This window comes from Pteropus vampyrus, unplaced genomic scaffold, assembly GCF_000151845.1.
Source record: "Pteropus vampyrus isolate Shadow unplaced genomic scaffold, Pvam_2.0 Scaffold93, whole genome shotgun sequence".
Classification (NCBI taxonomy): domain Eukaryota; kingdom Metazoa; phylum Chordata; class Mammalia; order Chiroptera; family Pteropodidae; genus Pteropus; species Pteropus vampyrus.
The window spans coordinates 4,614,165-4,634,717 of record NW_011888874.1 but is presented as its reverse complement, the minus strand read 5'-3'; the positions used below and the strand labels follow the sequence as shown (position 1 = coordinate 4,634,717).

General features: G+C 39.6%; 1 protein-coding gene across 1 annotated transcript in view; it reads right to left on the bottom strand.

Moving 5' to 3' along the window:
- Positions 1-20,553, bottom strand: part of WDFY1 (WD repeat and FYVE domain containing 1) — a 43,859-nt gene that overhangs the window by 11,591 nt on the left and 11,715 nt on the right. The window contains exons 2-8 of the mRNA XM_011364088.2: positions 17,723-17,790; positions 12,938-13,011; positions 10,141-10,195; positions 8,565-8,715; positions 6,367-6,479; positions 4,434-4,560; positions 3,310-3,415 (exon numbers count right to left, since the gene is read on the bottom strand). Coding sequence (XP_011362390.1) covers positions 3,310-3,415; positions 4,434-4,560; positions 6,367-6,479; positions 8,565-8,715; positions 10,141-10,195; positions 12,938-13,011; positions 17,723-17,790 — 694 coding nt within the window. The remainder of the gene's footprint in view (positions 1-3,309; positions 3,416-4,433; positions 4,561-6,366; positions 6,480-8,564; positions 8,716-10,140; positions 10,196-12,937; positions 13,012-17,722; positions 17,791-20,553) is intronic.

Here is a 20,553-nt window from a genome sequence, read left to right as displayed (position 1 = left end):
GTTGAATTGCGGCGGGGAGGAAAGCAGGTACCACCGCCTAGTCTCATGTCTGCGACACAGGCCAGCGTAACTTCTACAGAACCACATATACAGGGAAAAGTCACGTGGAACAAAAAACAGTGCGAAATGTACTGACAACAGCAATATTTGAGCATTAGTACACATCTCATAAGGTTGTGAGGATTAAATGAGTTGACACTGTGAAATGTTTGCATAGTGCCTGGTATACAGCAAGGGTCATAAGTGTCCAGGCAGTGTGCCGAAGGTTTTATAGGCCCATTCCACTTCATTTTCATCACAATCATAGGAGATACAGAGCAACATCATCCCTATTTTACAGGCAAAGAAATGGCTCGGGGACTGAAGCAACTGTCCACGGTGCGTTAGTGGATGGAGACCCAGGCGTCCAGACAGCGCCTCTACACTTGTCCACTGTACTCCACACAGATTCTGTAAATAGGTCCTAACCATTCCCACACGCAAGGGTCTCTAAACATGGTCCTGCGGAATGACGACCAAGACAACTGTGTCCGCCCTCAGGGAGCATAATTCCGTCTAGGGGTTTAGCAGAGAATATTACTTTGCTGAGCTGGAGGGCAGAGGGGCACATGGAAGAAATAGGCTTAAAAGAGTTGAGATAACAAACGAAAAACCAAAATCAGAAATAAACAGGCTTTTTGGCACACATTTTAATTAAGAAATACCCGTAAGTTTGTTTCTTTTAACAGGATTAAGTGTCATGCTGAAACTATGATGAATCATCCTGTTATACACCTATTCCTTAGGGAGACTTTTGTTTTGTGCTGAGAAGAGCAAAAGAGAACATTAATCAAGTATTCTGATCCAGGCAAAGATGATGCGGCAAGAATCCACCTGCACTGCGAATCTACTTAGCACTAATGTATAAAATACCATCTACTCTGCCATCGACCACCTTAAAATAACATTCTCTAATTACTGTTACTTGTTCATTTGGGTTTCATGCGTACAACCCCAAAGAAACCCCTCTACTTATGATCTGGCAGAGAGGCGAACTTGCTGCCCACTTCCGAGTGTGGTGCCCACAGCCACAGCGGGTTGGACACGCCCTAGTCACATCTCCAGGGGACGCAGAAACTGGAGGCAAGCATTGTGGGGCTAGAGGATCTGGGGTTCATCCTCTCTGCCCTTGCCTAAAGAAGTCCTACAAATTGTACAAAACTCTAACTCAGAGTAGTCAAAATCTTATAGATTATAGGCTGCTTACTTTGCACTAATATTTATTCAGCTAATGAAAAAAAAAACCTACTAAATATGATGCATCTTTTTGGCGCAAATTGCTTTCCCACCAACACTAGCAACCATTGAGACAGACAAGCCAGTAGAGCAAAATATGTTCCAGGCCAGCACGCATGTGGTTTGAGGTAATCTTCCAAAAGCGACTACAAGGAAGAGAACCGCCCACACAGGAAGCACCTTGAATGATAGAACTGTCTTTTCTTTCCCCTCATGTACAAATAAATTCCACAATCGTGTAACCTTGAAGGTAGAGATATTGCTTCTACTTTCTAACTATTTTTTCTAAAAGGACTTACCAAGGATAAGAATAGTGGATTGAAATTCAAGTTGTTAAACCCTTGGAAGAGCCACTAGCAGCCACTGGGCTCCAAAGGTCCCCTCTCTCCTGAGCTCCCCACTCCCTCAGAGTACTGAAACATGACAGGCCAAGAGTCTAGAAAACAGAATGGTCTACTAGCTGTTCCTGACGTATGTAACTAGCAGTTGGTAAATACAAAACAAAGTTCGATAACTCTTTCCAGAGAAAATATGACACATTCTGTACTATTAAGCCACTGTTACATATGTTTAATAACAAATTACTCTAAGCCCTACTAAAAGATTTTAGAAAATTCAAAAAGTAATTAACCAGTGAACACGTAATCAAGATTTTCTCTATTCGACTTATCTGACAAGATCACTAAAAAACTAGCAACCAGAAGTTCTCCATATTATGGAGTGCATTTTATTATTTATAGGGTAGTATAGTTCCTTTACCAGATTACGAGCGTCTTGCAGGCAAGAATATTTGTGTATAGAACATGGTAAATATAAGACTGGAAGTGAGTAATGTCACTATTTTTTAAAAAACAGGTTAAACCCCCTTGATTACATTTTTGTGGTATGTAGGTTTATTCAGCTGGAATCAGACTCACAAGCAATCGGAGGCGACCCGTAGCAGGCATGCAGGGGACAGTGGCAACGGTGCATCTACTGCAATGCTGCACAGCGCGCTGACCTGCACACTGAGCAAACTATGTGACGTCAGGCAACACAGCATTGCAATGCAATGCAGTATCAATAAGCCGTTTTTGATGTATATTCACTAAGTTTCCAGATTTTATGGTCGCCCTGTAGGTGCTCAATTAATGTTTCTGAAGCTAAACACTAAGTCTTTAATATCGCTCATACTTTCAGATCTTCTCTGGAATCAACTCTTTTGCTATCTACGTCACAGGCTATCAATGCCATTTGGAAAAGAGAGATAACATCATTGCTAGCAAAGACGAGAATGGAAATTCTGACTGGAAATCATGTGATAACATCTATAAAAAGCCTTAAGAGTTGACATACCCTTGGCCCAAAGGGTCTATTTTCAGCAATTTGTCTGAAATAAATAACTGAATAATCACACAATGACAAGGTCAAGAATGTTCACTACGGCATTATTTAAAATAAGGAAAAAGGCAGATTGTTTGGATGATTAGAGTGTTTGTCTAAAGAACTGAAAGGACCTTAGAAGTCACGTCATTCAGCCGTTTCCCTTTGTGGAAGAGGGAACAGAGACTTAGGGAAATTGAGGCACTTGTCTAAACTAGGGCCCACAACTAGTTAGCAGCCCGAATAAGTCAGAGCTCAGATCTCCTGAAAAGAAGACTGTCGACATGGACTCTGAAACAGAACTCCGTGGAAAAGAGAAGAGAGACATATTTTTCCAGAAAACGCCAGGCACCCAGCTACGTCCCCGTGCTAGCCACCGGCGCGCCTCTCAGTTTGCGCACCAGCTGTGCTGTGGGACCACACGGTGCAGTCCGTTCCCTGGCTGTGCTGGAGGCTGTCTCCAGTGTCCCCTCAGTGTACTTCTCAAGGCTGAAAATCAGCCTAAATGCTAACTTCTTGTCACTGGAGAAACTCAAATGAGCAGAGGACGCAATGCAAAGTGACGCACAGGACTGTCTGTACCGTGGTCAGCGTTTACAGCGGGCAGGGTGGAAGGCCACGCGGGTGCTTGGAGACATCTCCTGGCCAGCCCTGCCTTGGTCTTTCTCTTACCTCCTCTCTGCTAACGTCCATGTTCCACACCGCAATCCCACCGTCTGACGAGCAGGAGACGAGCTGCCTCGTGAGTTGAAGGTAACACAGTGACTGCACCCGGTCACTGCAAGCGACACACACAACAGTCACTTGTCTTGGTGGGGAAACCAGCAACCGTCTTCATTCAGGCTCAACTCTCTTTCCTGGTTAGAATCAGCCACTGGCATTTTATCGCTCTTTGGTATGGTAATTTGGATTCTAGCATAAACTACCTGACAGTCTACAACTTACTGTACAGAATAATAGTTTCTAGGAAGTAAACACTACTTTTAAGTCAGTCGTTAAGAGATGTAGTCAGAGATGAGATGATACTAGAGTTTTCTAGACCAATCACCATGATTCCCATTTCAGGTGTACAAGATTTACCTGCCTGTCAGAAACAAGGAACAAAGGAGGCCTAACTCCCTCACCGGCACACAGTCCTAGGAGCGAGTAATCACACACTGCGGAGGCTGCTGGCACACACGCACGCGCACGCCCCTGCCCACGCACACCGGTGGGGGGTGGGGGGAAGCGATCGGCCCCTCCCTGATGCTCCGCTGGTGCCCGCAATGCAGTCTCCTGACCTGCAGGCTTGTGTGGACAGCCCTTCCTTGGCTGCTCACAGTGACTGAGGACAGCCTAACCAACAAGGAGGAAAGGCTTCCTTTTCCTTTTAAGACTAAGTGGCACGAGCCTAATGTCATAGCTCACGAAAATGACTACATCAAATCACACGTTACTTTGCAATGAAACATCTTTGAATTTAAGAAAATGAGTTAGACATCCAGTCCGAGGCTGGCTCAGTAGTGCATGACACGCAATCTTCCGTGGTCAAAGTCGGCACCTGGGGTCCCTGACCCACGTCAGCCTTAAGCAGACGTTTCCATGGGGTGGCTCACTGGGATGGAAACGTGGACGTGCTCCTTGACTACAAAGACCCTGTGCTTTTTTTTCCCTTTTGCTACAGAACACCAGGCGCTCAGGGCTAACAGAAAAACAGTCAATAGTAGACTCGTCAAATGGCCGTCTCCAAAGTACTAATGTCTCCCTTGCCTCGCCCAAACTCAGATTCTCCCCCACCCCCGTGACCAGTCACGCACTGATGGCCCTGGAGCAAGAGTGTGCGGCCTTTCCTTCCGCCGATGTCCCACATGATGATGCTGTTGTCAGAGGCTCCTGAAAAGAGCAGCCGTTGGATAGGGTCCCACCAGAGGCAGGCGATGCTACCTGGGGGTGAGAGGGAGACAGAGGTGGGGTGTTAACTATAACCGCACATTGGGACACCCACATTTGACAGCTAAGACTGAACTGGCACCGGCTGAGTCTTTCAGTAAAACTGTATCTTTGTTGTGCAAAGGCCCATTCAATGCTTTATCACGAGTCACAAAGAAGACACTGCACATTCATGATCCAGAGTTGTAAGGTTAGGATGTTCAGCTGTATATCAAACTGAATGCAAAGATGTTTAAAGAAATTTTTCCTTGTTTTGTACCATAAAACTGTGAACAGCTATACATGAAGGGTTAGTTTAGTAAAAGCTTTTGAAAAAATAGCTGTTAATATTTAATGAGAAAAGGCAGTTAAGATTACTTCAGTCATCTTATATAAGATAAAAATCTAGCTTATTCCAGGTCTCTGGGACCTTGTAGGTGGTTTCACCCCAAGATGACTATGTTTAGGAAAATTAAATTGTGTCTCAAAAAAAAAAAAAATTTGTAGGTGCACCACACAATTATGCCAGAGAATTTAGGTAAAAATCCAAATCTTACATTTTGTACTCTATATTGGCTAAACTTATCAAATTTGATACCCTTGAGAAATCTTTCTTTCTACAGATTTCTCTTCCAACAAATCTCTTCATTGTTCCATTGATTGTTGCTTGTCTATAAAAAATTATTAATAAACCTAATAAAATTGAACCAGTCACACAAGCTGGTAATATTTTTGGTGGTATATAGAAAATGGATGAAGCCATATTCAAAAGCAAACAACAGAACTGGTCTCTCACAGAAACAACAAAAGTGAATAGAAAAGTATTTTGCAAAACTGGCTTCAGGGATAATTTTGCATGAATCCTGGCCTTGTTTAATCCTGTGGCTCATACAGCCAGAGGCCTAAAGGCAGATAAAATAAACATGGTCTTTCTCTAAGAACTCAACTCAGTGGTTACCAGAACCTACTGTCCTCAGCACCCGGGAGAAGACTGAAGAACCTGGGTCATGAGACCATTAGTTACAGATGGAAACTGGTGTCTTCAAGGGCTGTGCTTTCTTGCCCAAATCTATTTTAACTTACTGTTCTTCCTTTTTCTCTTTTTCTCTACAAGGTCCCTGATATGACAGACTAGATTTCACCTAAACAGATTGTCTAGAAAGCATAGAGAGCATTTAACTTGTTAAACTTAAAACATTTTCATAAAAGTCTTTGATTATTTCAGTAAATCCTCAATTCTTCGATCTAAACCAGATGGCCACCAAGTTTCTCATTTGTTACCCAATACAGCCAGTTGAGTTTTAAAACCCTTCCACAGAGGCTCACCAACTCACTGCCCTGAAGAAACAATGAAATGCCACCTCGTCATTCTCTTCCCTCAGTCCCTATCCTGGGAGGTTTCTCAAGCTGAGGCTGAACCGAACCGGATGTTTCTCCTAATCGTATTGATCCACCCGGCCTTGTTCAGCACTCTTGAAACTAATCAATTAAAAAAAAAAGAAATAATAACAACAACAACAACATTCCTCTGAAGCTCTTACCATCTACAGGAAAATTTAAAGGCCTTCTGAATATAATTTAAATGAAAAAGGTCAACAAATTTGAAAGCAATCTGGAAGAGATCTTGACAAGACAAAACCCATCCGAACACCCTACCTTCGCTAAGTTTTCACTCTGTTTGAGATCTAAATCCCCCATCTCGCCAATCGAACTGAAATCTGCCAGATCATAAGGAGCTGATCATTCATGAAACCACGGAGCTGAGAACTAAATCTGGATGCCCAAATAGGTGGAAAACCTGTGGGTGATTACACAGCCTACCTTCATGTCCTTTGAGGGTTGTGATGACTGAACAGGTGTTCTGTTCAAGCTTTAGCAGTGTGATCTGTCCAGAATAATCACCGACGAAAGCATACTGGGTATCAAAATCATATCTGTGGAGAAGCAGTCAAGGATCTAAATCCATCTCAAAGTAGAAAATGTGTACTTTAACCCGTTTCCCGTTTGCCCTGAGAACATTTGCCAGCAATGCTTGTGGCTGCAGCGTTTACCCCGAGATAACTCGTGGATTATAGTCCCAACATCACCCCCAAAGTCTGCCATGAAATATCTGGCTTTTATTATTACTTTCGAATCACTCTAGTATATCAATAGTTTTTGGAAACAAATGACATCATTCCATTTACATCATTCTGTTTTTAGTAGTAGTATCTCCATTGATAAAATATAGTCATTCTCGATCGCTGAAAATGTCAAATCCTAGGAAATGCAGCATTCCTGCGCGTGATGTTAACATTGTTCTGGAACAGTTGTTAGCTAAAGAGTCATTTAAATCCGATTTATGTACATATTTCTGTTACATTAGGATTAGAGACAAGTTCTAGAAATTGTTTAGAAATAACTCCTAGAAGAGTTATTTATGTTTTATTTTCACATTGAAAACTAGATTTGTTTTAGCCTCAAAGAGCATGTTTATGTAAAATTAAATTAACACTGGCAGCGAGCCATACTTTTTCTAAACAGGAAATAAGTTAAAGAGAATACGTGTAAACCTAAAACTGTGGAAAGGAAACTCCTAACTGAAAACTATGTAATATATAAATATTGAAGAAAAAATTGTAAGCTGGAATTATTGGAAAAATTATTAATCATTTGTTCAACAAGAATTCATTGAGTACTTGTTACTATCCTAGAACTTGGCAATAAAAAAGATAAAAGCTGATAGAAAAGACATGAGAACAAGCAGTTATAATCAAATAATAATAAAGTGCAAAAAAGTAAAATAATAATGAAAAAAGCAAGAAAAAACAGAAAATGATTATTCATGAAATATATCTAGAAATAATATAAAACTGACAGCACATATGGACATGAACCCATCTTTCTTTTGGCTTAGATGATTCAGCGTGAAGTAAAAAGGATGGTTTACTTTAAATTGCTGTGAAAAGTTTCACTTTAATCATCCAAAAGACTCTTATTTGGGGCAGTAGTAAATTTCAATTTTAAAAATATATGAACTATTGCTAACAACTTATTACTTTCTCAGTCACTTTATGACCAGAGAAATTTGTGGCAAATCAGAATAGCATAACCACTATTTTAATTCAAAAACACAGGTCCGAGCGAACACCGCAGGCTGGGCCACGACAACTGTGATTCTTCTGTGCCATCTTCTCCTGATCTATATGAAAAGCCTAATACCTAACAGAAACAGTTCTTCAGCACATGATACATCTGAGTATTTTCCCTTGTTTTATTCTACAGTGTATGGGACAATTTAAATGCTTATTTTATATATCTTATGTTGTGCATTCATTTGTAGTAAGCATCTGTTATAAAGGCTTTCGATGGAAAAAAATTTTTACTACAGCAGATGCCCAATTCTAAAAGAGAAACCACTGCGGGGTATTTGCCTGTTGCTGACAGCCTTGATCTTGTCTTCATTAAGATACACAGCCACCACAGATAGACTTAAGCAAGGGTGAGCTCTATATGAAACGAATTCTATTTAGTAGTAGAAAGTTTTTAAAGCAGCAATTTCTTAACATTTTGGGGGATGCTGAGGCATCTCTGAGAGTATTATAAGGTTTATGAACCCTCTCCACATACAAAAAGCTATAAAACTCATTGTAGCCCAGTTATAAACTCCAGGGTAATAACCCTTATTATATTCTCTTGCAGTGTCTGCTAATAACCAATTACTAGAAGATCGATTACTTTTTATTTCTTTTTTTATACAAAGAGTCTTTTCTTTCACTTTGAAATGTAATGACAGAAGGTTGCATTAATAAAGTTTAGGTTTTCCAGGATTTTGTATTAAAAATGTCATTTAATAATTATTTTCGATAAATCAATTCTATATCAAGAAAAGTAGATACAGAAATTCTTGGATTTTATGTGAAATATACAGGAATCATTCAGTCTTTGAATCTCAATTAACAATTTATGATCCGATTCAAAACTAACTATAGGGACAAGGAGGCCCAGGGCAGGCGAAGGGCCAGCCCTTGGAAGGATACTGTAAACACGAAGCCCAGGACGTGAAGAAGTGCCTCCCGAGCAGGTCCCCGTTCCGGGTGCACATCCAGCTGACACACTTGTCATGGCCGGTGCTGACCATCCACTCTGTGGCCAAGCTAAAGATAATCGCAGACACCCGGTTCTGATGCGCTGTAGGAACAGAAAGGAAAAGTCTGCAGCCTTCAGGAAGAAACGTGACCTTCAGAATCAGGTCCCGTGGGGTGAGAACTGAGGCTGAGCTTCTCAACTTGGGTGGCCCGGAGACACACGGTCTGCACAGCCCTATCCTGCACAGCCCTATCGTGGAAATGCCTGCCTCTGTGAACAGTTTCAGATAATCCGCCCTACCCCAAGTAGGGAACATTACTTTGTTCTTAGAAAATCCTTCACCACCAATGACTTCCATATAGAAAGTCGCAGTCTCTTCTTAAAACAGCAAATTTTTTTTATTGTTTATAACTTTAGTGTTTTGACCCTTTAGAAAATATTGGCATTGTAAACAAGAGCACTTACAATTTTCTGAAATTAAAAAATAGTGTAAGTATTTTGTTTCTGGAATAATTTGTGTGTAACTTTTTATTATTTATAAAGACAAAATATTTGTAAAGTTCTGTATTCCAAAATAATAGCTGACAATGAGAAAAGTATTCGATCTATGACCTAAATTGTGGAATATTTGTGTTTCCAGATCGACTATAAGGCACACTGGGGCAGTGATCTGTCTACATCTGGTACAGGTCCTTGCATGCAAGCTGAAATAAATGCCTGGTCTGATGAATGAAGTCAGAGGCTAGAGAGAGAAGCCTCCGACCTTGCTCTCAGCTATACAGGTAGCTTCAGAAAAATTAAGGAACTCTTTCTTATAAATAAACCGTTAAGACATTACAACTCTCTGGGTATATGAGCAAATTCATGAACAGACACTCATCAAAGATGACAAAGGGTTAACGTTAAATAAAGCTTAAATCATTTTTAGCTTGAGAACTGTTATGACTATCAAACTGGCAAAAAAACCCCACAAAGACCACTATTGTCAAGACTCAAAGAGCAGGTACTCTCAACCACTACTCATAGAGTTGTAAAATTTATACTATTGTGGGAAGGTGTTTGCAAAATACATCTAGAGCATTAAAAAACTTTTTAACATTTAACCCAGTTACTCCACTTTTATGACTCTGTCTTAAATAGATGTAGAGTCAGAGTAACAGTCAAGACACACACACGTATAAACATATATATGAAATACACATACATATATATACGCACACACACACACACACACATATACAGTGTTTTTGTGTGTGCTATCAAAAACTGGGAACAGTACACATGTTCAAAAATAGAAGAATGGTGAAGTGTGATAGATGCACCCAATGAAACAGTATACAAAATTTTAAATGTTAATAAGCAGGCAAAAGATGGTAAATAACTCCAAAGAGGTCAGAGCCCCTCACATAACTGGGGTAACAAAACTAAAAAGTTAATTTGAACCTAATTTTTCATAAGAGGAGACGTGCTAGTTTTATGTATGCAGATCTATGTATATATCTGCAAGTGAGTGAGTATTGTAATTACCTGGGTAGGTCTTGATAAAGTTCATTTTATTAAAATCTTCAGAAACGTGAAATTCCTAAAAGTAAACATATGCAACAAGAAAAACAATTATGGTTTTAAAAATAACAGGAACTTAACTTTCAAAACAAAGTAAAATACAAAAGTTGCTATCACCAGACTCGGGACTCCAGATTAACTATACAACAACAATAATGTGGGATTGTTTCTTTCATCAGACCTGTCCTCGGGCCACCTTTTCCTTTGGGGACCAGAGAGCATTAAGGAAGCTCGGCATTCCAGTTCTTCCTCCACAAGCGAGCACTTTGAATTCCCTCTCCTTCTAACTGCAAAGGAGGCATCTTGTTAATTTTTCTCTCTTGGCTACACCAAAAATTCAAGATGACATATATAAAGCACAATTAGAAAGACCCATTACTAACAGAGTTCTCAGCTACAGTGAAACATAGGGCATGTCAGTAATGTAAGGGGAGAATCATACATATTTAATATACAAACTCACAAAAAAGGCAAATGAAGAGACCGTGGGTTGTTTTCTTTTATACGCTTGTATTTTCCAATTTTTTATAGACTATGTAATACTTTATAACTAGGAAAAATTAAAAGTATATACTTCTTAATGAAAAAATGAAATTCAACATAAAACCATTGTTCTCCATCTTGGTTTTGCAAAGTATAAAAATGTATTAGCATTTTAGAGATACTAATCTTTACTGAGAGGAAGATCGATAGATCAATTGCTAACTAATGATAACTTGGATTTACATTGCTCCTTTCCACTGAGGAGCTATAAGAGTTTTGTATGCCATACTAGAACATATACCCTTGAACCAGGAGCCTCAAGAAGGGTCCCTAGAAAAATAAATGCACAACCACTGCCGCCACTGGAGAGGCTTGCACTTTGTGGCTTCTTGTTATTTTTGTGGGTATGTGTTACCATGATATTCCTATAAAATTTACAGGAGAATGAAAAGGAGAATGTTGGCATTTCCTGCTACATAATGTATTTATTTACAGCAGCCCCAAGCTGACAAGGCATGGGGCGCATCAACCCCTGGCCCCGCAGCCCCCAGTCCTCACCACCTGCCTACTGCTGCATGAACTGCCTGGGCAGAAAGCCTGTCTTTTGTACTGGCTCTTTGTTTCATGGCCCAGAAAGGCACAAACAATAAACACGGAAAATATATAATAAGTAAAGAGATTAAATTTGTACTCAAAAAACTTTCCAAGGTGAGAAACCCAGGACTAGATGGTTTCAGCGGTGAATTCTCCCAGGCTGCAAGTCTGAATCTCTTACAACTCAACAATTAAAATAAAATAAAATAAAAAATAAAAAAAGCTTAAGTGGGCAAAGAACTTGAATAGATATTTCTCCAAAGAAAATATACAAATGACCAATAAGCACATAAGATGCTCCTCAACATAACTAGTCATTAGGGAAAGGCAAATCAAAACCATAATGAAATACCATTTCGTGCCTACTAGGATGGCCTAATAAAAAAAAAAAAAACCAACAGAAAATAACAAGTGTTGGCAATGATGCAGAGTCACTGGATCCCTTACGCATTGCTGGTGGGAACGTACGATGATGGTACAGCCACTTTAGAGAACAGTTTGGCGGTTCCTCAGTAAGTTCAATACAGACTTACCGTATTCCACTGGCAGTTATATATGCCTAATAGAATTAAAAACTTTGATTCACACACAAACTTGCACGTAAATGTTCATAGCAACATTTTATAGGAATATCATGGTGATGTGCATGCACAAATACAACCAGAAGCCACAAACCGCAAGCTTCAAATAGCTTCTCCAGTGACGGCAGCAGTTGTGCATTTATTTTTCCAGGGACCCTTCTTGTGGCTCTTGGTTCAACGGTATATATAGGTTCTAGGATGGCATATAAAAACTCTTATAGATCTGCAGTGGAAAGGGACATAATAGCCAAAAAGGGATATAATAGCCAAAAAGTGGCAACAACCTAAATGTCCATCAACTGGTGAATGAATAAACAAAGTATTTTTACATTAAAAAAACAAAAAAGGAATGAAGTACTAATTCAAACTACAATACAGATGAACTTGAAAACATTAAGTCAGACATAAAAGTTAATGCATATCATATAATTCTACTTACATAAAATATCTAAATAGGCAAATCTCTGGCTCAAAAAGATTGCCAGGAGCTGGGGAAAGGGGGAATGGGGAGCGACTACTAATGGGTTTGGGGTTTCTTTGGGGGAGGGGGTGTGATGAAATGTTCTGGAATTAGAGAGTTAATGGTTGCATAATCTTGGGAATATACTAATCTTGGGGAAATCACTGAATTCCATACTTTAAAATGAATTCTATCTCAATTAAGAAAAAATATACGTACATATACATAAACACACAATTCAATCCCCCAAAATACTGGTCGGTCGGTCTCTCTCTCTCTCTCTCTCTCTCTCTCTCTCTCTCTCTCTCTCTCTCTCCCTCCCTCCCTCCCTCCCTCCTTCCTGGTTCAGGAATGGGGGCTGCTACAGTCTCACATTCACTGTATGGAGACTGTGTTTGGTGGGCTAGCCTGAGCATTCAACCATCAACTATGACAGCACTGAGTTCCACAGAAATAGTTTAAAATTAAGCACTAATTTAAATTAGCCCATTTTAAGGTCTAATACCTATACTGAGTTCAACATTTCTTATGCCGATCAGGTATTCATTAGTAACTTTATTTAAACTGTCCACAGGGATGAACATGGAGGTCAATATAAGGAGTACACTGTCAACATAAAGAATAGGTTCTGGAAGCTACCTACCATTACGGCTCCGTCATCCTGGCCCACAAACACCCGCCTGCTGTCATGGTGGTAAGCCATGGCGGAGCAAGGAGCTGTCGAAGACAAAGACCACGTTACTGGCCAAGTTAAGTAGCCTGTCACTGTTCAAAGTATGTTATTGAAAACACCTACACAAGTTAGGTTAAAAAAGGGGGCGGGGGGGGGAATGTTTTATAAAAAAATAATGATGTGAATTGAAAATGTTATTAAAGTTCTTTCTGTTGTTTTAAGTTCTCATATAAAGTTATTTTTAAAGCTATGGATAAAGTGTTCCGGCATAAAGTTTTATCCGACTGAAACTCCTACCGGTTTCTGGAAAGGCCTGGGCACCTGTGCTTACAGTAGGTGATTTGCACCCCAAACTCAGCAAGTCATCCTGCCCCTGCCCGTCCTTCTCCATCACAGGTAAAAGAGAAGCTGGGATCTGAGGAAAGAGGAGTTCCCAGCATCAAAATTCCTACTCCAAGGTATGTGCGAGCAAGCTGGGAAAGCCACTTTGGAATTACTTTTTACCCCAATGTCCAAAAAAATGTTCCCTTCTCCAATGACACAGACAACACCGGTTTACAGTAAGTGGAGTTGTGAGGTACAGACTTGTTTTTTTGTCCACAGTGGGTTCTACCTATCCTTCCAGAAAGCTCGGGTCAGAGAATGACTTTCAGAAAGGAGAATCTGCAAATCGTCTCCCACTGCTACAGATGAGAAAGTGATTTAGAAAATGGAACATTTGAAAAAAGAATTGTTGGGGTTCATTTCAGTCTAAAGAATTTTAATTGACTATGGAAGAACCACAACAAGGAACTGCATGCCAGGAAACAAACAAACTTGATTTTACTTTGAAATAAAACTGCTCAAAAAAAGTAAAAGAGAAAAATCTTCTTTAATTATTTTTTTTATTTTTTAAAGGTGTGATTGTATTTCAAGTCAGAAAATCAATATAATTGAAAAAAGTTATTTTTAGATTTTTTTTTAAATTAAAATTATTGGAGTGACACTAGTTAATAAGATCTACAATACGTTGTACATATACTGCATTGTGTGTTCACCAGTTAAATTTCCTTCTGTCACCAAATATTTGACCCCCTTTATCCCTGTCTTCCTCCCTCTTCCCTGCAAAAAAACCCCTTATACATGAAGTTACCGTTTAAAAATTGTTTAAAGGTCTCTCTCTACAATAGGCTGATATTCTCCACCAAAAGAAGAAAATAAACTATAATACTAGATTGTACCCAAATCAAAAACACAGCTAACTGCACGATCAGACCACAGAAAGAGACTGAGATGCATTCAAAGAAGGTAGGTACCGCAATTGTCTGTACACAAAACAATCAGAATTGACAAGAAGCCTATACACCTTTACCCACTTTATCGATGCTGGAGACTGTAAAGAATGATCGTGTTTAAGAATTATAACCACAAAGATATACAAATCTTCATACGAACTATGTGGAAACTGCCCTTCAATAACCTTGCATAAAATTATCTGACAAATCAAATCATGCTTGGGTGATTTCAAAGATTCATTGTAATTATTTTTGTTTACTTTTTAGTTGCTACTAAATCTTAATGCTTTAGGGTTCTCTTCAATTCTTTTTAAGCCTAACTCTTAATCAAAGTATACATAAGCATGTCAGATCCTTCTTCTGTGTAAAAGCTACAATGTGCTGAGTAATTTTATGACGCTAGAGAATTCTTACAGTTAAAAAAAAGAAAGCTTCCCTAGTTTATTTGTTTTGTATATAAAGATGTCCTGTCTTTTTTTCCTAGAATGGAAGTTTCTAGTGAGATGAGTTATATAATTAAAAAAAAAAAAAAAAGTGTGGATATTCACATAATTTGATAAACAAACAAAATACAAATTAGTGGCCTTTTAAAAAGGCATCACTCTGTCTGAAAGTATATACTTAAACTCTAGTTTTGTAAATAAAGGTTTTGTTTTTTTGCTTTTGTGTTAAACAGCTAGGCTCTTTCTTTTATGCATTGTTTATGGTTGCTTTCATGATACAGGGCAGAAAGTTGAATAGTTGCTACAGAGATCGTATGGCCCACAAAGTCTAAATATTTACTGTCTGGCCCTTTGCAGAAAAAGTTCATGGACCCACCTGACTGCATAGCTTTGAGTCAGAGAGGCATGGATTAGAATTTCAGCCACAAGCAGTGGACTTAACCCCTCTGGTCTCAGTTTCCCCATCGATGAAATGGTGAAAGTATTATCTACCTTGCATATCTGTTGTGATGATTTCATATAATGATATTTCAAAAAAAATGCACGAGGCACATAGATATAGAAACTAAGAGTTTCCATTTTTCTTCAGCTAAAGCAGATTCAGAAAATTGTTTTTGTTATGTGAGGTAACGTTATGAAACATATAGCAATCAATACACTAAGGTTTGGTTCCTTGCTCACTCGGTCAGGTCTCAGGAAAAAGTTTACATTGGTAGATGACCACTAAAATATCCTAAATTGAGAAATCTACAGAGTTTTTGGAACCAACGTGGCACTTTTCTTCTCATATTTTGAATTTCATTTTAAAATAAAAGTCATCGTAAAACAGACAGTTATTTCTCATCATTCATTCATTCATTCATTCATTCATTCTTCTTCTTCTGGCAATGTTTCTGCAGTTTCATCAGTATATTCCACTCCAGATGAATGCGATAAAGAAGCTTCTGGAAGCAACAAGTTGAATTGTGTTATGTACAAACATGAGGGCGTCTGCCACCAATAGCAGAGTCACTGTGCTCATTCTTTCCAGTTTTTACCAGTCTTTCCAGCCACCGCATTCTGGGAGCTACTTCCAGAGGATACGTTAAACCAAGCTGGCGAGGGATGGCGACAGAGAGAGCCAAAGGCGCATACCCAAGGCCCAAGTGCCAAGGAAGGGTGCTCACTTCTACTGCGAGGGTTTGGTGCCCTGCGACAAAAATCAATTACAAAGCTCTACTAAATATCTGAGGAAAATACAAGCCAAGGAACAACTGAACTAAATGTAGAACAAAATCCATATCCATCTCTCTCTCTATTCTAATGAGTATAAACTTCAAGGTGAGGACTCAAGGAGATTAAGCTATGGCCAAAATGTGAAGTGCGGGGGAAGTGAGGGATGGGAGGAAAAGAGCAATAGCTTTGTGGAGACTGTCCACAAAGATGACGAAGCATTCCCCAGCACAGGCATGAGCTGCTCAGGCTTTGCTACTTCCAGCTATGAGACTGATCACCAGGCCACTGGAAGTAAGGAGTTATTAGTCTAAGAGAAGCTTTTTTGTTTTTGGGTCGGGTAAAGGGTGGGCTCAGAGGCCCAAGATGTCCCACCCACTCCCCCACCCCTCCAAAAAAAAAGAAAAATCCCAAAGTAATTTCATCAAATGGGCTGCACGAGCACCTTTTCAAAGATATCGGTCACCTTGCGTTTTAGAGGTCGGTCCTGCATCCACAGCACATGGATGACAGGAGACACTGCTGCTCGGCACGATAAGTTATGATTAGGTTCTCAAGCAGTCTTCTAATGGGCTCCAGATTTTAAAGTTTTATGGTTCCTCTTATAATAGTAATATTTACACCAGTAGTCTAAAAAGTCTACTTTATTTTCATTGATTATCAAGATAGACCAGTCTGCCCAAGCTGTCAGTGGAAGGTAGAACAAATAAAAATTCTGATAAACTGCTAATTTTTAAAACTAATGACAGGATCTGAACAGTGCACACACATTGGAAGAAGTGTGCAAATGAGAAAGTGCTAGCCAAGAAAGGAGGTGCCTGGAAGGAGGACTCAAACTCATGATATGGAATTGGCTGAATGAGTGGCTGTGCTGTGTTTATAACAAACTCCACTGTCTCTGGAAGAACTCGTAGGAAAGCTGACAGTGTCATCAGGGTCTAGAACAACTGGCAAGAGGTCTTCTTTGGAGAATTTCATAATGGTCTTCAGAAGTAAAACCATGAAGGACGCCCCAAAGCCTTTTCTCTTTTCCCGGGGGGCCTCTGAACACTGGAACCCTTAACTGAGGAAGATTCCTCATTAAGGACCAAACCACAAAGAAATTAGCAGCTCTGGACGCTTCTGTGTGGCCACTGGAGACAGAAGGATTCTACCCCTACCTGGGCCTAGGTGGTAATCAGGCATCCTCCACAGGGCTATCTTTTCAAGAAAGATTAAGAAAAGAAGGGAGAGAGAAGGATGGGGATGCTGCTTAGATTCTGCACGAAGGGGTAGAATTTAAATGTGATTTTATATCACTACAGCTCAAGGCTGTTTTAAAATCTCAATGCAAAAAGCTCCATCTTCTACTAGATTTATTTTCAGAACAGACTTAACTACTGAGAAAATTCTCTACTTAGAATGTGCCATACCTTGGACCAACTCTCTCAACAGTACCCCAAGGTCTGTGAAAAGGGTGGGCAAAAGGCCGGTTATGAGGGTGTTAAGTGGACAGAACCCTGTGTCGGTGTCAGTCCCAGCTATTACTAGGCACGAAGTCACTACCGAAGTAAACTGGCAAACTGGAGGAAATCCAGGGGTGGGGGTATGCCTTTTTCCTTTTTTCCTTTCAGTTTTGTTCAAGCTGGCTTCAGTTAGACCAGTAGACACAACTTTCTTTGCAAAAGAAAAGTTTTCCTGCAGTTTGTCACAGCCTGTCAGAGCTATTAGGCAACTAAGACACTCGTTTTGAAATCTAGTAGCGCTTTTTAATCAGGCAGCTTGAATTTTAAATCATCGAAGACATTACAGACATTTTTCTCAAGTTTTATAGTTCAGCTACGTACAGGCCATCGTGTGGTAAATGCTGGGCCAGTACTGGCCACTGTCTCTTTTCAGCCATACTCGGATGGTTCTGTGGAGAAAGAAAAGAAAAAAAGAGTAGTTAATTTTATCTTTGCTTTTGTGCTCCTGTAAAACTTAATTGTTTATTTTATTTTCAATACTATTTCCCAACTGACCTTGTAATCAATTAGGCAAATGGGACAAATACATGGACATGGGACAAATACATGGGACAAATATTCATACCGTATATAGTATATTTATATACAGTACATATACTATAAATATATATACACGCTTGTTACATATAGTATCACCATATATGCTAAGTTATGCAGTAGCTAGGAATCAGGATTTCAAATCATTAACAATACAGAAAATGCTCATTATATAATGATACACATACAAAGAAAACCGAGAACTATTAACTGCTTTTCTTGGTAAGACAAATTGAACTTGGTTGCTTGACATGTGAGCCGCATGAGGAGCAGCAGACGGAAACGGACTGACACCCGGGAGCTGTGATACACTCGGCGTCCACGCCCCTGCTCATCCAGCAAAACTTCCCGGTCTCCGCACCCCTGGGAGGAAACATTCCCCACCGGTCTCTGGGCCTCTGCTTTCATCAGCACACACACAGGGAGAGGGCAAAATCTGCTACACAGGCAAGAAAAGGACACATCACTAAAACAGCCAAAATTTAACATTTTGGCTTATCGCCTCGGAAGAATAAGAAAGAAGACTGTGACCTCTCTCTCCTGTTCTCAGAACCTCCTCGAGACCCTGGGCCTCTTCCTCTTCAGAATCCCCAGGACGCTCGCTGCCTCTCACGGCGTGGCCCAGCTCTGCCTCTGCGATGACTCCTAACGAACTTATTGTCCCTTATTGTCAGCTGTTAACATTCATTCCTGTATTTCTAACAGCAATAGAGATTCCGGCACACAGCCAGCACTAAATTACTGTTTACAATCTTGGACTAAAACATATTAAGACTAAATGCTGACACTGTATGTTTCCATTCTGACTGAAGTTCAAGACGAGTAAGACTGATCTATGAGGATAAAATCAGACTAGTAATCACCGCTAGGGGAGGACAGAATGCAAAGCAAGATGAGGGAACTTTCTAGGGTAATGGCAAAGCTCTGGGGAGTTGGTTACGTGGGTGTATGCATTTGTCAGAACTTGCCCGACTATACTTAAGATCCGCACAGATTACTGTAAATGATTAAATTGCAATAAAAGAAAACAAAGACTAGATGTTGACCTTCGTTCATTCAAATAAATAAATAAGATGACCCAGCAGCACAGTGGGTGTGATGCCATTCTGCATGTGAACTGGATACAGGCCTTACTGTAAGAGCAGCCATTTGTACAACATGCCCTGTCTTCTGGCCACCGCTTCTGATCGTAATAGAATCTTTGCCAAGCTGAGCCACTCAGAATTTTTCTTCACATCCCATTCTTGATCACAACTGGCTAGACCAGAAATGGCATCTGATCCTAGGTGGATAAATCAGTTCCTTCCCTAGGAAACTGGAAACCAGGAGCGAGAGAAAAACAGATGAGTATATCTCCAGTAGTTGAAATGGTTGTTTCTGGTCACATGTATTACAATTGGGAATGGAGAATATTCTATGCCCCCCCCCCAAAAAAAAAGAGAGAAAGAATGAAGCAACGTATGGAGAAGCCGAAATGAGCTGAAGCCAGTCCAGGAAGAGTGCTTCGTGACAGTGGCTCATGACGCTGAGCTATTTCCCAAGACTTGGGTTCTGTGAGGCAGACACCCCAGCGTCCTTACCATAAACACCCTCGGCAGCTTAAGCCAGCCTACGTTATCTCTGTTGCTGGCAATAAGCAGGGACTAATATACTATGTCTTCATGAGACACCAAGAGGAATCCCAAACACAGCCTCTTCGTTCAAACACCATAACTGCTTAAGCTCCTACATGGCAAGGTTCACAAGGCAAGAAATCAGGCAGACTTTTCTTTGTTTGCTTGTTTTTTGAGGTATTTATATTGTCACAGGTAGTTCTAGAAAGTAGTAGTTCAAATTCAAAATTAAAAGAGAGGAAGATCAGACTATAAAGCATGTATAACCAGATCTATGATTTTTACAGTTTGTAATCTGACATCTTAAACCAAAATTTAAAACTCTTTGAGATAATGTGTAAACACTATTATTATTTGTGGGTTCTTGGTTACTGTTCCTAATTACTTGGCTTTCTACTCTCACAAACCTCAGAAGTTACAACTTTTCTTGATATGGCTCTTTCTAGTTTGAAACTATTTAAATCGAGTTGTAAAAAATATTTAATGGCATGGAGAAATGTTTACAATATGATGTTAAGTGAAAGCCCTGTAGAAGACTGATAAGTGCAGTATAATACCAATTTCATTTTAAAATATAATCTGATCAAACCTCTAGATCCAACTACCAATTTATAGGAAACACAGAAGAACACAATAAACATCACCACGGGTGCATTCAGCAAAAATCAAGTTTGCAAGAAAGTCTATAGACAAATGACCTAGTTTTTTTCTACAAATAAATTTACAAGGGGTAAAAAAAATAGAGATGGAGAACCAGCTGATGATTAAAGAGGTTCAAGAGACGTTATCAAGTAATCACAATGCATAATTTATTTGGATGCTGATTCAAACTGTTGAATACACGTATATCATTATGAAACAATTGAAAACATGAACAAAAAATATGAACACTGACTAGATCTTTGATGACATTAAAAATACTGTTCATTTACTTAGGTGTGATAATGGTGTTGTAGGTTTTTGTTTGTTTTTTAGGAAGAAGCAATAATTCCTAAATGAGAT